Source organism: Mus caroli, unplaced genomic scaffold, assembly GCF_978045245.1.
Source record: "Mus caroli unplaced genomic scaffold, Mus_caroli_1 scaffold_6, whole genome shotgun sequence".
Classification (NCBI taxonomy): Eukaryota; Metazoa; Chordata; class Mammalia; order Rodentia; family Muridae; genus Mus; species Mus caroli.
Window position 1 is genome coordinate 6,850,088 of NW_028227261.1, and position 14,905 is coordinate 6,864,992.

The 14,905-nt window shown below is 47.2% G+C and overlaps 1 protein-coding gene across 5 annotated transcripts; it reads right to left on the reverse strand.

Moving 5' to 3' along the window:
- Window positions 1-1,311: 1,311 nt before the first annotated feature.
- Lzic (leucine zipper and CTNNBIP1 domain containing) lies at window positions 1,312-14,876 on the reverse strand. Of its 5 annotated transcripts, none has more exons than XM_085838584.1 (8): window positions 14,836-14,876; window positions 14,110-14,741; window positions 12,727-12,835; window positions 11,409-11,544; window positions 10,899-10,997; window positions 6,325-6,420; window positions 5,584-5,665; window positions 1,312-3,544 (listed from the first exon to the last, which is right to left on the reverse strand). In XM_085838584.1, exons 3-8 carry the CDS (start codon window positions 12,825-12,827, stop codon window positions 3,486-3,488), a joined length of 573 nt encoding a protein of 190 aa, XP_085694710.1. In that variant the 5' UTR covers window positions 12,828-12,835; window positions 14,110-14,741; window positions 14,836-14,876; the 3' UTR covers window positions 1,312-3,485. The 5 variants fall into 5 exon arrangements, with proteins under 5 accessions (XP_085694710.1, XP_085694712.1, XP_085694713.1 ...); XM_085838586.1 differs by having other exon boundaries at window positions 14,110-14,251; window positions 14,836-14,873; XM_085838587.1 differs by having other exon boundaries at window positions 14,110-14,247; window positions 14,836-14,853.
- Window positions 14,877-14,905: the final 29 nt, after the last annotated feature.

Sequence of the window (14,905 nt, forward strand, 5' to 3'; positions counted from 1 at the left end):
TGACAGAAAGACTATGTAGAAAAATAAACCACAATGACGGCAGACAGGAAGGGGGCTGACCACTGTGGGTGACGGCCAGGCTCACTTCCTTGGAAATAATTCCAATTGTCCATCACTTACTGCAATCAGACACCATGTCGATGGAAGACTCGCAGTCTTTTAGTCACTGAACATGCCTTTCCTTGGCTCTGCCTTCAGAGAAAGGCCTAACAATCATATTAACATGCTGTTTGCCCCAAAGCCTTGGCTTCTCCTGGAAAATCCACCTGCCTAGAATACCTGATTTACCATTTACAAGACTGAACACCATCTCTGAAACACAAAGTCTAAGTTAATATATTTAACTACTAGCCCATTTAGACACTCTCTCATTGGAACATATTTTTGCTTTAGCCCTAATTCTTGGAGAAATGAGAAAATTTATTTATGTATTTTGAGACATGGTCATGTTATAGAGACCTGCCTGCCCCTGTCCCATCTCCCCACCCCCTCCTGCACTAGGATCACAGGTGGGCACCAGCCACCACACTTGACTTGAAATGCAGAAATTTTCACCAAAACATCGTGACATGAGAATATTAAAAGCTAGCTGTTTTAAGTGACAGACCTTCCAAGTTCCAGAAAGGATGACAATGTGAACAGGAGACACGGCTTGCTGGCATTAATAACTGCACTTGCACAGAATGTACTGGTGGACACGACACTGGGGAATCAGGTGTCACTCAGCGGCAAGACGAGCGCTGGAATGGTACACTAGCCTGAATGGCACCAAGGCTAACTGTATTGAGGGAGGGAAATGCAAAGTAACTCTAACAGGCAGGCCTCCCCTGAAGGAAGTGAAGCTCCTTAAGCTGAAGTAACTGAGGTGCCCAGAGCAGCAGGCTCTGTAACAGGGGGCAACTTTAAGTAGCACAGACAGCCGTGGTTAAGAGCAAGTTCCTCGCTATGCTCATCTGGTGGGTTTGTTTGCATTTTGCCTAAGAAGGGGTTTCACCAAGAAGCCCTGGCTGGCTTAACCTCTTCACCCCCCATCTCTGGCTCCCAGTACTGGGGTTACAGGTGTATGCCATCAGACCTCGCCTCCCGGTGCTGTTCTTTAAGAATGGTTAAGGCACACCAACATTAGGGGTTTCAGACTGACATGAGTCTTTCTCAAATGAAAAATACCTCCAGACTCCTGGGTTTACTGGGTGAGCATGAGACAAAGGACAATCTTGCTATAGTGTAAAACTCCACGTAACAATTCTACAGCTAGGTACTAACCCAAAGGAAACCGAAAACAGGAATTCAACATATATTTGTGCAGAAATGTTCTTTTTTTTTTTTTTTTTTTGGTTTTTCGAGACAGGGTTTCTCTGTGTAGCTCTAGCTATCCTGGAACTCACTCTGTAGACCAGGCTGGCCTCGAACTCAGAAATCTCTGCCTGCCTCTGCCTCCCGAGTGCTGGGATTAAAGGCGTGACCTACCACCACCCGGCTGCAGAAATGTTCTTAATGGCACTGTTCACACAAGCTGAAAGCAACTCAGATGTTCATCGAAGACATGGCTAAAGTCTACAGTGAAGCATCACTCAGGCCCCAAAATGAATGAAGTGTTAAAGTGTGCTACAAGGTGAGTCATCCCTAAAACACTGCATGAAGAAGCCAGATACATAACAAGCCATCACATGTGACGTTCATATGAACTCTCCAGAAAGCCAAGTCCGCAGAGATATGAGAGAGCAGCTCAGATGCTGGAGGCTGGGAGGAAGGCATCTGGAGTGCCTGGAAGCCATCAGGTTCTCCTGTAGGGGCCATGGGCATGACTTGGTACTTGGTTGGTAGCTGCACAGCATTACTGAATCCACACCGTGGAACTGTGACTTCTGTGTTGGTAGGAGTTTATCTCTATGGAACCGTGGTGGCACACACAGCCCCACTGCTTACAGCAGGTGATCAGCCTTTCCTGGTGTGCTACCCGTGAACAGCGAATAGAGACGGCCCACTGGAAAGCACAGCGGCGCTCAGCTCATCTGGGTCCCGGCTTCTTGCGGGGAGGAGGTGGCTGGAAAAGCGTCTGAGTCTAAGGCTCCAGCACAGGGGACCCCTTCCCGCTGTTTCTCTTATGGATTGTGTAAGTATGCATATATGCGTGTGTACATGTGCACACACACGGGCCATGGGCCATATGTGGAGGTCAGAAGACAACTTGTAAAACTCAATTCTCTTCCTTCATCAGGTGGATCTGTGGATTAGACTCGGGGCATCAGGCTTGGCAGGAAGCCCTGTACTCACTGGGCCATCCTGCTGGCCCAGAGACCCACCCCTCTCAAAGGTCCAAAAGACATTATGAGTTCCAAATAAGGCATTTACATAGCTGAGGTCCCCTAATTTGTCCAGTTGGCAAAACACCTGGTAGAACTTTAGTTAAGAAGAAGCAGTAAAAATGGTTTACATTTGTATAAAGTGCAAAAAAAAAAAAAAAAAGAATAATGAGAAATACAGAAAGGAATCCAATCCAGGCGATGCCTGGGAAGGTGTGTGTGTGTGTGTGTGTGTGTGTGTGTGTGTGTGTGTGTGTGTGTGTGAGAGAGAGAGAGAGAGAGAGAAAGAGAGAGAAAATAAGGGTGAGGCTGCCCAATGCAGAGCCATGGCTCCTAGGGAGAAACTCGCTTTCCTCATAACTTATTTTGTGTTTCTCCCCAAACTGCACAGTTGATAGTAACTTGCTATTACCACCACCACAGAGCTGGCAAGAGGTCAGACCCAGAGGGCTGTGGGTTGCCATTTCCTATTGCTTCCCCACTGAGACAGGCAGGGGGTTAAGTTACTTCGGGAGGCTCTCAACAGGGCTCCCATTGTTGCTTCTTAGGAACCCAGAGATACAATGGGGCCCATTCATGCTGCCCATGAACAGGCTAGGAACAGCCCCTCCGTGCCCATTCAACTGAGTTAGGACACTGAATTTTCATAGACACCAATTTGCACAAATACAATTATTATATATATAAAAAACAGTACAGAGTAAAGAAGTAAAACTTGGATTCAGGACACCTGAGCCCCAGCCTCAGCTCTGCCTCTAATGTGACTTTAGACATCACAAGTGCTAAGTCTTGGTTTCCTTGTGTAAAAACTGAAAAGGTTTCTAAGATTCTCCAGCCACAGGAGGGCCAGGGATATCACTGCTGTTCATCCCAAGGCATGCAGACAGAAGTCAGGATAGTCCCTAGCTCATAGCTCTCACCCCTATCAGCACTAAAACCAAGACATCTTAACAAAACAAATCATAGTGAACAATGTCCCTCTGTCCAACAAGCCTGGGGTCACGTAAGAAGGGAGATCCACAGAGAGAGGGACGAGGACCCTAAGCAGAAGCCACACTGTGTTCCAAGTCACCTATTCCTGGGCTGTTGTGAGAGTCTACAGCTTTGTGTGGCCTGAGTCCTCAGGATGGAAGCACCGTGTGCAGGAGGGGTGGGGCCGGCAGAGCCAAACCCACCACGCCGTCATTTCTTGGCTTTTTCAACGTCGAACCCTGCCAGAGCAAGGACCTTGTCTCCAGAGCCTGAGGGAAAGACACAAAGTGAAAAGGTTGCCTCAAATGCACTTCAGCCCAGGTAGGAACAGACAGAAAACCAGATGTGACAGCCCTACAGTGCCACTGCCGCCCGCACCTCCCTCCTGCACAGACAGTCCAGCTAGGAGAATGGCTTCCTGCTGAGGATTCCTAACTCAGCTCTAATGTAAAATCCTAGTTCAGCTTTATAGTTGCGCGTTGCTGAGAGGTATTTCAAACAGTCAGCTGCGAAGCTGGGGGTACCAGAGCTAGAGAGAGCTCGGTGTGAGGAAGACTTGCCTGAGGACCCACGCCTGGTTCCCGTGGCACACATCAGCTCACAATTGTAACTCTAGTTGCAGGGGAGCCGATGCCCTGCATGGACTCCTAGAGCACCATATACAAGTAGCCAAAACAGTCATACATGGAAAAATTTTAAATAATTCTTATATATAAAAAAAAGCTGCAATTGTTGGTGTGTAGGTACAGTCTCAGTCACTTAGGATCTGAGGCAAGGAAATGACTTGAGCAGAGCGTTGAAGGCCAGCCTAGACAACAGGGCAGAGGAGCATCACACAAAAAAGACAGGGTTAGTGATAAAGGCACCTGCCCTTAAGCTCGCTAACCTGAGTTTAGTCCTGGGCCCCACGCCCTAGGAGAGAACCAGCCTCCGACCTCCATCACTGCTGTGGCCTGTGCATCCGAGAACGGGTGAGCACACATACACACACAGTAAGCTAATTAACTAATTAATTAAAGATAAGTAATTTTAAACTTTCTTATCAAGTATGGGTGTTTTGTCTGCATATAGGAACGTGCACTGCGTGCATACCTGGTCCCCATGGGACCCCTGGAAGTGGAGTTACAGACAGTAGTGAATCAGCACATGGGTGTTGGGAATTAAACCCATGCCCTCTGGAAGAGCAGTTCACCTGTGTTCTTAGCTGATGAACCATCTCTCCAGTCTTGTGGCATGTAATTTTTTGAAAATTCATCTGTCTTCCTTTATTTTTATCTTAGAATATGGAGCTAGGTGTGTGGTGCATGGTCATGGCTCCAGCACTTGGGAGGTCAAGGCAGAAAGATGCTGAGCTCAATGCCAGACGAGGCTCCTGGTGAACTGGGAGAAGCGTGGAGGCGTGAAGGGCAGCTCGGAGACTCAGAGTGATCAGTGTGCACTCAGGGCGTGGATGCAGATCTCAGCACCGCATCACAACGCTCAGAAACATCTCGAACATTAGGTTGAGGGACCTAAGGCTCCATTCCATGGGTATCCGCACACACGTGTGTGTACACACATCCACTCCACACATACGAATAAAACATGAATCTTCTTAGAAGCGTGAAATAAAACCAATATAATGAATTTGTGAAGAAAATCCTTCTGGACTAGAGCAATGGCTCCGTGGTTAAGAACCGCTGGCTGCTCTTCCAGAGGACTCGCGTTCAGTTCCCAATACCCACGTGGGTAGCCCACAGCCTCCTGTAAGTCAGATTCCAGGGGGTCCACTGCTTTCATCTGGCCTCTCTGGGTACCTGCACTAATGTACAAACATCCCCACAGAGATGCACATAAAGCAAATTTAAAAAAAATCATGCTTCACTCTAAACTCAAGCAAACGTCATGGTTGTCTCAAGCATGTTCTCTGTCAGGACGAGCCCAGCTTTCAGACATACCCACAAGATGCTGGGCTCAATCACCAACATCACCGAACACAAAAGGACTTCCCCTCGGAGACCCTTTTACGCCTGAGAGTTCTTTATTTTCCCTCCATAAACCTACGTTTACTCAGGGAAAAAAAGAAAGAAGAGAAGGAGTAGCCCGGCAGTGGTGGCGCACACCTCTGATCCCAGCACACAGGAGACAGGCGCAGGAAGTTTAGGGGTCTACAGAGTGACCCAAGACAGCCAAGACCTTGTCTCAAAAAAAAAGGAAAAAAGAAAAAGAAAGGAAAAGGGGGAAAGAGGAGGAGAAGTAACTTCAAACAATAGAGGAGAGGGCGGTGCAGAGGAGGAAGGGAGAGAGGAACACCAGGGTGCTCACTCACCAAGCTCTGTGGAGACTTTTTCAAACTGGCTGAGCACAGCACTTGCATTAGCTGACAGGAAGGTCTCATCATCTTCTGTCAGCTACACAGGGGAGACAAGGAGAGTGAGCCAAGTGCAAGTGTGAGAGCAAACGTGTGCAAACGTGCGAGTCCCAGGAGCCGCAGTGAAGACGGCTCAGGGCTGGAGAGATGGCTCCGTAGTTAAAAGCACTGCCTGCTTTTCCAGAGGAACCAGGTTCAGCACCCAGCACCCACATGCCGGCTCCCAACCATCACAACTCCAGCTCCAGGGGATCCTGGATCTAATACTGTCTTTTGACATCCATAGGCATCGAGCACGCGCGCACGCACACACACACACACACACACACACACACACACACGATACACACATATAAGCAGACAAAACTTTCACATGCATCAAATAAATAAACCTACAAACATTTATTTAAAATGCCTTAGGTCTACAGAGCCCATCACAGGGCAGCAAGCTCTGTATCAAGCACCCCCCAAATGTTCTACCGAGCACACGGAGTGTGCTAAGTGCCAGCACCCCCCACATGTTCTACCGAGCACGCGGAGTGTGCTAAGTGCCGGCACCCCCCACATGTTCTACCGAGCACGCGGAGTATGCTAAGTGCCGGCAACCCCCACATGTTCTACCGAGCACTCGGAGTGTGCTAAGTGCCAGCACCCCCCAGATGTTCTACCGAGCACGCGGAGTGTGCTAAGTGCCAGCACCTTCTCTCCGAGCTTCCTGAGTGCCGTCAGGATCTCCACCTTCCGCTGGGTATACAGCTCTCTTTCCAGCTTCCCCACCATCAGATCTCTGTCCATCTAGAGTGGATGAATGCAAGGCATGTGCACATGAGCCAAAACCATTCTGGGTAGAAAAGCCACTTTTACAGACCTACTTCTTAAAACAAACACTATTTGGTTAATATAAAAACTATAGAAATAATCAGAAACATCTAGGCAGTAGCACTGCTGTCAGGTAAGTTCTTGACATTTCATTTTATTATTTACTTATTCATTTATTTATTTTGGTTTTTCGAGACAGGGTTTCTCTGTGTAGCCCTGGCTGTCCTGGAACTCACTCTGTAGACCAGGCTGGCCTCGAACTCAGAAATCCGCCTGCCTCTGCCTCCCAAGTGCTGGGATTAAAGGTGTGCATCACCACTGCCTGGCTTATCTATTTATTTATTTACTTACTGGTTTTGCAGGACACTGTTTCTCTGTGCAGCCCCGGCTACCCTAGAACTTGATATATAGATCAGGCTGCTTAAAACTCCAATCCACCTGCCTCTGCCTGTAGAGTGCTGGAACTAAAGGCGTGTGTCACCGCTACTACCTGGCCAAGTTTCTGACATTAAAAAAAAATTACCTTCATTTATCTACGTGTGTGCATGTACATGCGTATGAAGTCAAGGGACAATTTTTGGGAGTGGGTTCTCTCCTGCCATGCGGGTCTAGAGATGGAAATAAAACTCAAATCAAGCAATTAGGGAGGGGCTGGAGAGATGGCTCAGGAGGTGAGAGCACTGACTGCTCTTCCAGAGGTCCTGAGTTCAAATCCCAGCAACCACAGCCATCTGTAATGGGATCTGACGCCCTCTTCTGGTGTGTCTGAAGACAGCGACAGTGTACTCATGTAACGCATGCCTTTAATCCTAACACTGGGGAGGCAGAGGCAGGCAGATTTCAGAGTTCGCGGCCAGCCTGGTCTACAAAGTGAGCTCCAGGACAGCCAGGGCTATACAGAGAAACCCTGTCTCGAAAAACAAAACAAAACAACAACAAAAAAAAAAAAAAATCAGGCCTTCAGACTTGGTGACAAGTGCCCTTATGCATTAAGACATCTTGCTGACCTATAACAGTTTTTATACTCCATTTTTGTTTTTTAAAACAAAGTCTCAATCTGTATCTCAAGCTGACTTCAGTGTGTTGGTGACCCTCCTGCCTCAGCCTCCTGAGCGCTAACACTGGGCACGAGCCACCACATCAGTCCAGTTTCTTGGTTTTGTTTTGTTTTGGTTTGGTTTTTGGTTTTTCGAGACAGGGTTTCTCTGTGTAGCCCTGGTTGTCCTGGAACCCACTTTGTAGACCAGGCTGGCCTCGAACTCAGAAATCCACCTGCCTCTGCCTCCCGAGTGCTGGGATCAAAGGTGTGTGCCACCACGCCCAGCTCAGTCCAGTTTTAAAACATCTTAAAATGATTAACATCATCATTTTGCATGTGTGTAAAACTGTGTGCTTTCTGCAGTGCACTCGTGGCGCTCAGAGGACAACTGTGGAGTCTGCTCTCTTGTTCCACGTCTACATGGGCCCAAGGGATGACTTGGGCCCATGACTGACTCCCACATCTGAACCTGTGATGCAAACACTGTTTAGTTGTGAACTCCACAAGGCCAACAGTTTCCAATGGAAAGAAGTTGCCGTCTTAGAAGTTTTATTCTTTTTAGCACAGGATTCTTTTCTTTTTAAAATTTGCCTGTTACTCTGTGTGTGTGTGTGTGTGTGTGTGTGTGTGTGTGTGTGTGTGTGTGAGATGTGTGCATGTGAGCAAGCATGCTATAGCATGTGTGCAGAGGTCAGAAGACAACTTCATGGAATAGTTCGCACCTTCCACATTTATGTGGGCTTCAGGGACTGAACTCATGTCTTCAGGTTTGCATGGCAACTGCCTGTACCCACTGAGCCATCTCACCAGCCTGAGGATTTTTTTTTTAAGGTTTATTTAATTTGAGCCTAAATATTTTGTCTGCTTGTCGGTATGAGCACTGTGTACATGCAGTACCCTTGGAGGCCTAGAGAGAGCAGCAGAACCATTGAGATCTGCCATATGGGTACTGGGACCTGAAACCAGGTCCTCACAAGAGTAGTCAGTGCTCTTAGCCACTGTCACTCCAGTCCCTTTGAAACAGGATCGTATAGAGCCAAGACTGGCTCAGCCTTCCTATGTAGCCAAGGATAACCCTGAACTCCTGATCCTCCTGCCTCCACTTCCCAAGTGCTGGGATTAAAACATGCACTACAATATCCAGCCAAGAAATGAGTTAACTCTAACTTGCAGTTTCTACGTTTGAATGGGGTGACTTGTGTCAGGCTCCCAGGAGCTACGCTCAGCATCTTCCTTGTTGGCAGAAGCACTAGGCAGGCACTACACACTGCTAACATCCTACACACTTTCTGTTATTGTTTTCTTTTTGATACTATTTCCCTCTGCAGCTTGAACTCAAAGCAATCCTTCTTTCTTTCTTTTTTTGTTTTTTTTTGTTTTGTTTTGTTTTGTTTTTTTTTAAAGATTTATTTATTTATTATATGTAAGTACACTGTAGCTGTCTTCAGACACTCCAGAAGAGGGCGCCAGATCTCGTTACGGATGGTTGTGAGCCACCATGTGGTTGCTGGGATTTGAACTCTGGACCTTCGGAAGAGCAGTCGGGTGCTCTTACCCACTGAGCCATCTCTCCAGCCCCTGTTTTGTTTTTTTGAGACAAGATTTCTCTGTGTAGCCCTGACTGTCCTGGAACTCACTTTGTAGACCAGGCTGGCCTCGAACTCAGAAATCCGCCTGCCTCTGCCTCCCAAGTGCTGGGATTAAAGGCGTGCACCACCATTGCCGCCCAGCCAAAGCAATCTTTCTGTCTTGGCCTCTTGAGTGTTGGGATCACTGATGTGAGCCACCTTGCTCTGAAAAAAATCTTAAAGTGTATTTAATTTTAACTTTGCTGGAGATTTAATCCAGTGTCTTGTTCAGGCTAGGCAAGTACTGTATTACTGAGCTCCATGCCCAGCCCACTTTTGTTCATTTTATCTATTTTAATCACACATATTTATTTCATGTTTACAGTGCATGTGCAAGCTCAAAGGATGATTACCAGGCGCCAGCTCTCCCTCAGCGCAGGCCCAGGCTTGGAGGCCTTTACCCGATGCACCGCCTCACTGGCCCACTTATTGATTCTTGAGACAGGGTCTCTTATTGGTCCAGGCTGGCCTCAAATGACCCTCCTTCCTCTGCCTCCCAAGGACCTGGAACTGAAGCCAACTCCTAAGTGTCACCAAACCCACATCACAACCACAAGTAGAGACTCTTAATCACCTTCTTTCAGATAAGAAAACCAAGGTACAAGGTTGAATAAAACAACTTGCCAAAGGTCACATACCCCACCCAGTAAGTATGGCAGGAACTCAAGCCCAACCAATCTCATCTAAATCCCGCCCCCCCCCCCCCCCCCCCCGTGTGTTTGTATGAGTGCGTGTGTTCGAGTGTAAGGTCAGGGATGGATGTCAGATGTCAGGAGTCTTCCTAAGTTGCTCTTCCCCTTATTTTGTGAGACAAGGTCTCTCTCTGACAAGAGCTCTAGGCTCCCTCTGGTCTTTATGTCCCAGTGGTAAAACCACAGGCACATGCCACCTTGATGGGCACTTTACCAGCTGAGTCCCCCCTCTACTCTCCTCCACTCCCTAATGGCATGTTCCTACTTCTCTACTGAATTACCTGTAGGTGGAAACTACCTGATAAGCCATAATTATATTCAAATCCATAAACAGACTTCTGGAAGTAAGAGGCTTATATAAAGATGCTTGATAGGAAAACAAAAGAGATAGAAAGGGGGAAAAGGAGAAAAAGAAAAGAGGAAAAGGAGGAAGAAGAGGAGGAAAAAGAAAAACAGAGGCCAGTGGGTTTAATCCTAGCACTCAGGAGTGAGAGACAGTGGATCTCTGTGAGTTCAAGGGCACACAGAGAAACCCTGTCTCAAAAAACAAAACAGAACAACAGACAAAGCTGCTTGAGAGGCAGGAGACACGGCTCAGTGGCTGAGAACTGTGTACTGCTCTTTCAGAGAACCCAAGTTCAATTCCCAGAACCCACACTGGGCAGCTAAGAATCAGCTCCAGGGCTGGCTCCAGGGTATCTGATGCCTTTGGCCTCTGAGAGCACCCGCACATATGTGCACACACATCATTTAAAATAATATAAATAAATCTGAGAAGAAAAGAAGAGAAAAGAAAATGTTGGCAGTGTACACACAGAAGCACTGCTGACTCCAATCCCAACAGAATCTCAAGTTAGAGCCCCACACGTTAAGGAAAAAATATTAAAGAAGTGATTGGAAGTAATTTGAATACCCACCCAGTGGTTAAACATCCATTTATGATTAATTATAATTGTCCCAGGTAGCAACTGTTGACAATTGAGTGTGGCTCTAACACCAAGTGACCAGGATTTAAAGAGCAGGCAAGTACAAGAAGTGAATTCACAGGCTTGGAGAAAAACACACACAGCAACCGCACCGTGTAAAGAGCTTTACCTCGGCTAGCCTTGTCCGAAGTTGGCCTGGTTGTTTCTTCGCAAACAATCTGATGACTTCAGGAGTTTTAAAGGCCTGGCTGATGGCTGCCTGGATGGCCTGGAAATGCAGGGATGCAAAGACTAACCACAATATCCACACAACTACATCTGCAACATCGGACTGACGGCTCTCACCTAAGGGTGACGGCACCTGAAATCATCTCTGAGCGTGTTACTGGAGCCGAGCAGACACAAAATCAAGAAGCTATCAGGGAAACACACCCCTCTTCTTCCTTTTTTTAATTTAATTTTTTGTTTTGCGGTGTTAGGGAGAGAATCTAGTGTCTTGTACATGCTAAGCAAGTACACTACCACAGAGCTACATCCCCAGCCTTCAAAGTATGCATTTTCTATCTGAAATATACCCACAAAACACAAACAAATCACACACCCACTCACAGCCCACACAGGCTCGTGCACACACACACACACACACACACACACACACACCCCAGGGAATCCCTCTTACCAGCTGCATCCCACTGAGCTCATCCACCAGCGTCATATTTCCTGACATAATCTTCTTCAGCGAATCGTTGAACTCACTCAGCTGCTCCAAAGTTTCCTTTTTAGTTTCTTCATATTCATCCGCATCGAGCTCCTCCCTAAGTCACAGCTCACATCAGAATGCAGAAATGTACACAAGTTTCAAAGCATGACAATCTTAGCAACTGTTCTAGAGCAAGCTGGAGGGGAACACCAATCGCTAGCGGTGCACGTGTCCCCCGAGTTACACTTCTGGCGTTTCCGCTGCCTTTCAGTGAGGTTAAACTCAGGATGAGAGTGCCATCTCCCCTCGCCCCAGTCAACTTTTACTGATTTGAGTCACACTTCAAGCACATGGCGACTTCTCTTATGCATCAACGGTACAGCCTAGGGCGACAAAGTACACAAAGCCAAACCTCAACTTACCTATTCAGCTCCAGAGAATGATAGTACAGTGCTACTAAGATTTTTATGGAGACTAAACAAAATAAAGTGCCTGGCATCTAGTTATAGCTAAACAGTTTCTATTAGCATCAGACTCCTCAGTGGTAGGAAGCACCTTGTGTACCCTGCAAACAACAACAGCACATCTGTCACCTGAGTAAAAGGTTATTTTTATTCTCCAAGCAAGCCGCTTATGAAATATTTACTACAAGTAACAGCAGCTCCGCTCAGAGAACTACCATTCATGGAGCGCTCAATTGGGCCAAGCACTGTTTTGCCTCCTTCGTTTTAATATTTGTAACATCCTTACAAGGCTATTAACAGCTACGATTATTAGTATGCTTGTTTTCTTCTGCTTTATAGAAACAGTGACTCATGTAGCAGGCTGGCCTGGAGCTCTCCACGAAGTGAAGCGCGCGCTCCTACCCTCATGCATCCGCCTCACTGCTGAGATTACGGGAGTGCAGCACCTCCCTTCCCGTCCCTCTTCTTCTTCGATGCTGGGGATTGGGCTCAGAGCCTCTAGCTGTTAGGCACCCACTCATCCACAGAGCCTTACCCCGTCCCCAGCCTAATCATAGTATTCTTAGCAATTAGTTCATACTAGGCAAAGCTGTTTAAAATACTAAAGACAAAGGAAACATTATTACTTCCAGGAGCTTAAGTATTTTAAGTCTTCCACATCTGAGGCTTTATGACTACAGAGCTTGACAAGTTTGCTTCTACAAACCAAGTGCTGTAAAATACTACAGAAGAGACCAAGGTCACACGCGGGCTTCAGGCTTGCATCCACGGAGCCTGACCTCTCTTCGTACAAATAAGCGTTTACAGAGTGAGAACATATAGTTATAACTTACCTGCATTCCTCCAGGTCTTGTAACTGCTGCATCAGTCTATCCAACTGCTCTTCTAAATTCTGCTTTAGTTTGCTTGTCTCTGTCTTTCCTCTGGAAGCCATTTTAATCACTGTAAGAACAATAAGCCCACATGAGTACACTGTATTTGGTTACTTGGGAAGATTCAACATATTGGTGCAATTCAATATTAAGAAAATCTAGGGCTGGTGAGATGGCTCAGTGGGTAAGAGCACCCGACTGCTCTTCCGAAGGTCCAGAGTTCAAATCCCAGCAACCACATGGTGGCTCACAACCATCCGCAACGAGATCTGGCGCCCTCTTCTGGAATGTCTGAAGACAGCTACAGTGTACTTACATATAATAAATAAATAAATCTTTAAAAAAAAAAAAAAAAAAAGAAAATCTAAAATGTTGGGTGGTGGCGAAGCATTTTAACTTCAGCACTCAGGAATCAGAGGCAGCCTGGTCAATAGAAAGAGTTCCTGAACAGCCAGGGCAGAGAAACCCTGTCTTGAAAAAAGTGCTGGGCAGTGGTGGCGCACACCTTTAATTGCAGGTATAGTTCTGAGTTCGAGGACAGCCTGGTCTACAGAGTGAGTTCCAGGACAGCCAGAGCTACACAGAGAAACCCTGTCTCGAACCGACACCCCCTCGAAAAAAAAAAAAAAAAGAAAAAGAAAAAAGTAAATTATGAAAATATAAAATGAAAAGAACAGGGCTGGTGAGATGGCTCAGTGGGTAAGAGCACCCGACTGCTCTTCCAAAGGTCCAGAGTTCAAATCCCAGCAACCACATGGTGGCTCACAACCATCCGCAACGAGATCTGGCGCCCTCTTCTGGAATGTCTGAAGACAGCTACAGTGTACTTCCATATAATAAATAAAAAAAAAAAAATGAAAAGAACATATTTTTTTCTAGGATTACAGGTATGTGCTAACATGCCCATACTTGTTTTTCTTCCCCCAGAACAGGGGATTGAATCTAGGCGCTCATTCCTGCTAAGCAAGGACTCTGCCATTAAGATAAATCCCCTGCACAGTAAGTTATTACTGTTTAACACAAAAATCTATCTCTTCTTGGGGGAAATGGAGGAACCAGAATGCGACATATACGCTACGCCAGACTGCACTCCCAAGCTGCAATACAGTCTCAAAAAGCAAAGTTATTCTGAATAAATTTAAGGAAAAATAAAGGCTTGTAAAACAAATAAGCAAACAAAAGCAAAAACAAACAAACAAAACTTTAACCACACTACAGATTTGGACCAGAAAGATTTGACTCACTGGCACCACCTAGTATTGAATAAAAGTGATGCGTTTCCTTTGAGAATGCCGAAATGGCCAACACTGTCATCTGGAGTGGAATATATTCATTCACGCTCACCGGGCTTCCAGTATCCTGTCCCGTGCTCGGTGTTCAAAACTCGCCAACTGTCGGAGCTCTGAGTGTCATCAATTTGAGGAAAGCGAAGTTGTCATAAAGTTTACGGGAGGCTCAAACTTCAAACCTCCTGGGGTGGAGCTGGCTAGAACAAGGTAAAACTGTTAAGAGTTTTATTTGCTGTGTCTGAACTTGGCCTACAGCTGTCCAGATCACTTCCCGCTAAGCAGACTGTAACTGAAATACGTTCTCCATTCCTAGGAAGACGCGGGAGAGGCCACTGAATCCCTGGGCTGTGCCTCCCGTAGCTTTTGCTGAGTCCCCTCTGGGTGAGGCCACAGCACTCGGGACTAGGGCTTGAGGAAAACTGTCCAACTCAGACGCACGACAAGGCAAGGGCAGAAAGCACACCTTCTCAGGGACGGAAGTAATCAGAGCCCGGGCCCAGGACCACTGGAACAAAAATAAGGCAGAGCCGGGACGCACGCTCGGTTGCGGGCCTCCTCCCCGCGGACAGACGAACTCCAAGCTCCCGCCGAGGTGTGCAGGTCCCGCCAAGGCCGGGCTCCAGCAGGCCCGGTGGTCACCTGAGGAGGCGGGGAGTCCTACGCCTGCGAAACGCTTCTCCGTCCTCCCTGATCGGAAACAGGACAACCTCCTTCGCCCTCCCGATCCCCGCCTGCCGCAAGCTTGCGGATCCCAGGGTTTGGAACCAGGGGCCCCGCCTACCTGACGCCCCGGCCGGGCGGACCGCATGGAGCGAGCACTTCCGCTGGATTCGCGCACTTCCGGCTGTGTT